This window comes from Heloderma suspectum, chromosome 6 (assembly GCF_057233095.1).
Source record: "Heloderma suspectum isolate Gila_16-S chromosome 6, 16-S_ref, whole genome shotgun sequence".
Taxonomy (NCBI): Eukaryota; Metazoa; Chordata; class Lepidosauria; order Squamata; family Helodermatidae; genus Heloderma; species Heloderma suspectum.
In genome coordinates, this window is record NC_139463.1 from 68,772,866 (window position 1) to 68,779,465 (window position 6,600).

The window sequence follows — 6,600 nt, forward strand, 5'->3', positions numbered from 1 at the left end:
AGAACACAGTTTGTTACCTGGTGAGTTCTTGATGAAGACGTGAACTGGGGACTTGCAACCCAACAGTACACATGTTTACCCACATATAAAAGGCCTTTATACGACTATGTGGGCACATTCTAATTCTTCTCATATGACCTGATTTCATCTTTCCCCTCATTTTTTCCAAATTATTTATTAAACTCTACAGATGACTTGAATAATAACATATTTGTTGGAAATGTATATTCACAAGATGGAAAAGGTGTCGGTTATCCAGTAGCCTGTTTGTTCAAGCTTCATTCTACTATTTGGCAAAGAGAGATCATTTAACTTTACAAAGTCATCCATAAAACTTGCCTCATACTCTGTTTCTTCCCTTCCTTCACTATCTATAGTCTTTTTAAACCAGTCTAAAAATAGACAGTGAACTTGCAGATGTCCCGTGCTTTACTAGAATAATTCTGAGCAGTTAAAGCATTTTTTTTAAACAACATATCTAATCTTTTAATCTAACCTCTAAGCCAGTCTAAAATGATATAGGGATTTAAAAAAAACGTGTGGCAAACTGCTATTTTGGTTTGCTTGTTCTTTGCAGACCCTGTTCCTTTCATTAACATAAACATATAAGAAGAGCTGTACTGGATCAGACCAAAGGTTTGTCCACTCCAGCATTCTGTTCACACAGTGGCCAACCAGATGACCATGAGAAGTCCATAAATAGGACATGAATGCACTAGCACCCTCCCACTGCTGTTTTTCAGCAACTGGTATACAGAGACCCAGCACCTCTGATACTGCAGGTTATATATAGCCATCACGACTAGTAGCCACTGATAGCCTTATCCATCCTTAGTCTAATCTCCTTTTAAAACCATCCAAGTTGGCGGCCATCATTGCATATTGTGGTTGCGAGTTCCATAATGTAACTCTGCGCTGTGTGAAGAAGTACTTCCTTTTATTTGCCCGTACTTGACAGGCTGCTTGGTAAGGCCTCTGAATGGAAACACTAATTCCTTCCATGCTCTGGTGCAGCAGTACCAGACTCATCGGTGAAAGCAAAGTGGAGGTCTTGCCAGGCATCAGGTAGTTATGAATAGTTTTGTTCTCTCCATGTCACTGAGAACAGTGAAAGACACTACTTTTCAGGGAGAGAGTGCTTCAGCTGACAAATATCTTTGTGACATGGCAATGCAGTACCCGCTTCCCCTTCCCTTCTGTGTGTTTAGTACAGCTACATCTAAAAACCAAAGGAGCTGGGCAGAGCGTTTGTTCAAGGCCTTCAGTGTTTTCTTCTTTTCCTTTCTTTGTGACCGTGGGGACTACCTGAAACCACACTGCAGATCAATGGTATTAAAGTGATTACGTTAATTAGTTATGTATAACCCTTCAAATGAATTCCCAGGGCTGCTTACAATACCTAATTAAAGAATATAATAAAAAGCATTTAAAAAACCCTATGACAGACTAAAATTCTATTCTATTCTATTCTATTCTATTCTAAAATTCAACTCTATTCTTAAAAGAGTAATGTAAGAAGAACCCCATGAAGATAAAAAATTGTTTAGATTGAAGGGCTTGGTAAAAAGTAAAAATGACATCAGTGTAGGCCCATGTAGGCCTCCTGGGAGACCATTCCACACTAGAGGCACGGCTACTAAGAAAGCCCTTTCCCTGTAACCACTGCACTTCAGATGCAGGGAACCTGGTAAAGGGCCTTTGGTCCTGTGGATCACGTTTAATGATTCTAGAAAAACACATAGGGTCATTTTATTAGGTATCCAGCAATCCAATTTAATTCAGGTGACCATCATATCTACTATTCTGGGCAAGAATCCCTTAGAAGAAATGGAGTAGCACTCATAGTCAACAAAAGGGTGGGAAAAGCAGTACTGGGGTACAATCTTAAAAATGATAGAATGATCTCAGTACGAATCCAAGGCAAACCATTCAACATCACAGTAATTCAAGTCTATGCCCCAACCACTGGGGCCAAAGAAGCTGAGGTTGATCGGTTCTATGAAGACCTACAACACCTTCTAGAACTAACACCAAAAAAAGATGTCCTCTTCATCATAGGGGATTGGAATGCTAAAGTAGGAAGTCAAGAAATCACCGGGATAACAGGCAGGCATGGCCTTGGTGTACAAAATGAAGCAGGACAAAAGCTAATAGAGTTTTGCCAAGAGAACATGCTGATCATAGCAAACACTCTTTTCCAACAGCACAAGAGGCGACTCTACACATGGACATCACCAGATGGTCAATATCGAAATCAGATTGATTATGTCCTTTGCAGCCAAAGATGGAGAAGCTCCATACAGTCAGTAAAAACAAGACCTGGAGCTGACTGTGGCTCAGATCATGAGCTGCTGCTTGCAAAATTTCGGCTTAAATTGAAGAACGTCGGGAAAACCACTAAACCGTTCAGGTATGACCTAAATCATATCCCTGATGAATATACAGTGGAGGTGAGGAATAGATTTAAGGGATTAGACCTGATAGACAGAGTGCCTGAGGAACTATGGACGGAGGTCCGTAACATTGTTCAGGAGGCAGCAACGAAATCCATCCCAAAGAAAAAGAAATGCAAGAAAGCAAAGTGGCTGTCTGATGAGGCTTTACAAGTAGCTCACGAAAGAAGGGAAGCGAAAAGCAAGGGAGAAAGGGGAAGATATAGCCAACTGAATGCAGAGTTCCAGAGAATAGCAAGGAGAGACAAGAAGGCCTTCTTAAATGAACAATGCAAAGAAATCGAGGAAAACAACAGAATGGGAAAGACTAGAGATCTCTTCAAGAAAATTGGAGATCTCAAGGGAATGTTTTGTGCAAAGACGGGCATGATCAAGGACAAAGAAGGCAGGGACCTAACAGAAGCAGATGAGATTTAGAAGAGGTGGCAAGAATACACAGAAGAACTATACAGGAAAGATCTGAATGTCCCTGATAGCCATGATAGTGCGGTCACTGAACTTGAGCCGGACATCCTCGAGAGTGAAGTCAAGTGGGCCTTAGGAAGCATTAGTAACAACAAAGCTAGCGGAGATGACAGTATTCCAGCCGAGCTATTTAAAATCCTAAAAGATGATGCTGTTAAAGTGCTGCATTCAATATGCCAACAAATCTGGAACACTCAACAGTGGCCACAAGACTGGAAAAGGTCAGTTTACATTCCAATTCCAAAGAAGGGCAACGCCAAAGAGTGTTCAAACTACCGCACAATTGCGCTCATTTCACATGCCAGCAAGGTGATGCTCAAAATCCTACAAGCTAGGCTTCAGCAGTATGCGAACCGAGAACTACCGGAAGTACAAGCTGGGTTTAGAAGAGGCAGAGGAACTAGAGATCAAATCGCCAACATTCGCTGCATCATGGAGAAAGCAAGAGAATTCCAGAAAAACGTCTATTTCTGCTTCATTGACTACGCTAAAGCCTTTGATTGTGTGGATCACAACAAACTGTGGCAAATTCTTAAAGTGATGGGAGTACCAGACCACCTTACCTGTCTCCTGAGAAACCTGTACGAGGGTCAAGAAGCAACAGTAAGAACCGGACATGGAACAACTGATTGGTTCAAAATTGGGAAAGGAGTACGACAAGGCTGCATATTGTCACCCTGCTTATTTAACTTATATGCAGAGTACATCATGAGAAATGCCGGGTTGGATGAATCAGAGGTCGGAATTAAGATTGCTGGGAGAATTATCAACAACCTCCGATACGCAGACGATACCACCCTAATGGCAGAAAGCGAAGAGGATCTAAAGAGCCTCTTGTTGAGGGTGAAAGAGGAGAGTGCAAAAGCTGGTTTGAAACTCAACATTAAAAAAACGAAGATCATGGCATCTGGCCCCATCACTTCCTGGCATATAGAAGGGGAAGAAATGGAAGCAGTGACAGATTTTACTTTCTTGGGCTCCAAGATCACCGCAGACGGTGACTGTAGCCATGAAATTAAAAGACGCTTGCTCCTGAGGAGGAAAGCTATGGCCAACCTAGACAGCATAGTAAGAAGCAGAGACATCACCTTGCCGACAAAGGTCCGTCTAATCAAAGCTATGGTTTTCCCAGTAGTAATGTATGGCTGTGAGAGCTGGACTATAAGGAAGGCTGAGCGCCGAAGAATTGATGCTTTCGAACTGTGGTGCTGGAGAAGACTCTTACGAGTGCCCTGGACTGCAAGGAGGTCAAATCAGTCCATCCTAAAGGAAATCAACCCTGAGTGCTCATTGGAAGGACAGATAATGAAGCTGAAGCTCCAATATTTTGGCCACCTAATGCAAAGAGAAAACTCCCTGGAAAAGACCCTGATGCTGGGAAAGACTGAAGGCAAAAGGAGAAGGGGACGGCAGAGGATGAGATGGCTAGATAGCATCACGGATGCAATGAATATGAACTTGAGCACGCTCCGGGAGAGAGCGCAGGACAGGAAGGCCTGGCGTGCTATGGTCCATGGGGTCACGAAGAGTCGGACACGACTGAACGACTGAACAACAACAATCCAATGCAGCCTTCAACTCACTAGTTTCAGTTCTGCACGGGGGTGGGCAGACTTCAGGCTTGCGAGATCTACTTTGTTTTTACTAGAACCCCATGACCCACCAACTGAGACTGGTGCAAAAGACTTAGAATTAAAGAATTCTGTAAAAAAAAAAGTTTTATTAGTTTTTCAAAACAAAATTAAACAAACCAACAGAAAGAAAAAAAAGAAACACATTGGATTTAAATCTACTTATTGACAGAGACTACTATGGAATGCTTCAGCTATTGGGTGGTATAGAAATAAATAAATAAAATACATTTGGGGCACAGTCCTATCAAGATAGGCGGCCGCCTCCAAACTTGGAGGCGACCGCCTATCCAAAGCAAGGTAGGAGAGGCATGGGGGGGATTGTTCCCTCGGCGCCTCTCCTGCCCTGCTATTTTCTGCTAGACAGCCGGTTTCACCCGTGGGGAGGTGGGGGATGTCAACCGGGAGAGGAGGCTGCTGTACGCTCTCCCCACCCCCGAATGCCCCCAGCACCGCCCCTTTTCAGTCACTCCGCACTCCTCTTCCAAGTACAGAGGACAGGGCTTCTCCGTGCTGCCTCTGAGGCAGCATGGATATGCGGGGAGGTGGTTTTCCAGGAACTGACCTCGAGATCAGTTCCTGGAAAACAGCATATCCTATGGCCTTCTAGACAGTGTCTAGTGGCCATAGGATTGCTCTCTTAATGTATAAATATATTTCCCCCTTTACCTTACAAACCAAAATTTAGATAGAATCCATAGTAGGCTGTTTGGAGTGCTTCTTTATAATTCTTTACCTTAACAGATTAAATTTAGTCTCTTTTCCGTAGTCTGAGGAAAGGCTTTGATAAATATTGCTGTGTATATCCCTGATTAGTATATAAAATAAAATCCTGCCATATTTTATGAAAGTCAGATGTTTTGCCTTTGCCTTTAACTAGTTTCAGTTGGTACGTCAGTTTTTCTGCCATGGCTATTTGCCACAGTTCTGCATACCAAGATTTCAGTGTTAGAAGTTCTGCAGTTTTCCAACTTTTAGCTATGACTCTTCAGGCTGCCATCAGCATGAACGCAATTAAGTGGCAATTTGCCACTTTTGAGAATACAATGTTCCAAAACTGTGACACAACAGTACATGCCCACCGTATATGGATATACAATCCTTGCTGATTACAATTTCTCCAACATTTTGTGTTGTTTGTGTTAGCTGCTCTTGCCAGAATTACTGCCATGATATACCATCAGTGTAACAATTTCAACACATTCTCCCTGAGAAAAGTTGATAGTTTTCTTTGATTGTTTCGTCCATACTTTATCCCATACCTTTTATTCTATTGTTATCCCAATATCATCTTCCCATATTGTTTTCAGTCCATCTGACATATTTGTATGTATTTCGATAAAATGTGAATACATTTTAGAAACTAATCCTTTTGTATTGACCATATGTTCTAATAATGTACCTTCAAATTTTGTCATATTTCTAGTCACGCTTTTTTTAACTCAAGGATTTGTAATAAGATAATGCATTTGATGAAGAAACATCCAGTTCATTTGCATTCCCTGAAGAATTAAATAATTCTGAGCCCAGGAATTTGTTTTTGAGTACCTGAACTGAGCTCGCGGTCCTTCCGTACAAAAATCCGTTGCTGTTTATCCCAAGCTTTTTTCATTTCAGCAGTATAATGTAAGAGCAGGAGGGAAATCATTTTGTTATTGCCATTGTTAAAGAAATGGGAGTCAGAAATCATTTCCAGTCTATTTCAGATCACCCAGAAATCTGCCGGTAGATCCTGATCTACCTTCTGCGCACCTTTGATCAAACTTACACTGGGAGAATGTAATGGTTATATGTGTTGTCATTCCTCCCCCACCCCCTTTGAACTTGCATACAGAAAGGATCCTGTCAGTCTTAACTCAAGCCAAGTTGTGCTTCTTGTTTTGTGTCTGGATTTTTATCTGTTTTGCTTCTTTATTGCTGGCATGTCAAATTCAACCTTGTCCAGATTACCCATGCCTCACGAGGTGCGACAGGGTCCTTGACAATGATGCATTATTCAAAGAGAACACAGTGATGACTTTCCATAAGCTGGATCGAATGTGCCACACTGC

The 6,600-nt window shown here is 42.0% G+C and overlaps 1 protein-coding gene across 3 annotated transcripts in view; it reads left to right on the forward strand.

The window, feature by feature from the left end:
- Window positions 1–6,077, forward strand: part of LOC146341093 (TANK-binding kinase 1-binding protein 1-like) — a 48,955-nt gene extending 42,878 nt beyond the window's left edge. For 2 of the 3 annotated variants that reach the window (XM_084804737.1, XM_084804739.1), the window contains one exon: window positions 2,205–6,077. In XM_084804737.1, coding sequence (XP_084660863.1) covers window positions 2,205–2,310 — 106 coding nt within the window. In that variant the 3' untranslated portion in view covers window positions 2,311–6,077. The remainder of the gene's footprint in view (window positions 1–2,204) is intronic. The other variant, XM_084804738.1, reaches the window with a different exon arrangement.
- The last annotated feature ends 523 nt before the right edge of the window (window positions 6,078–6,600 follow it).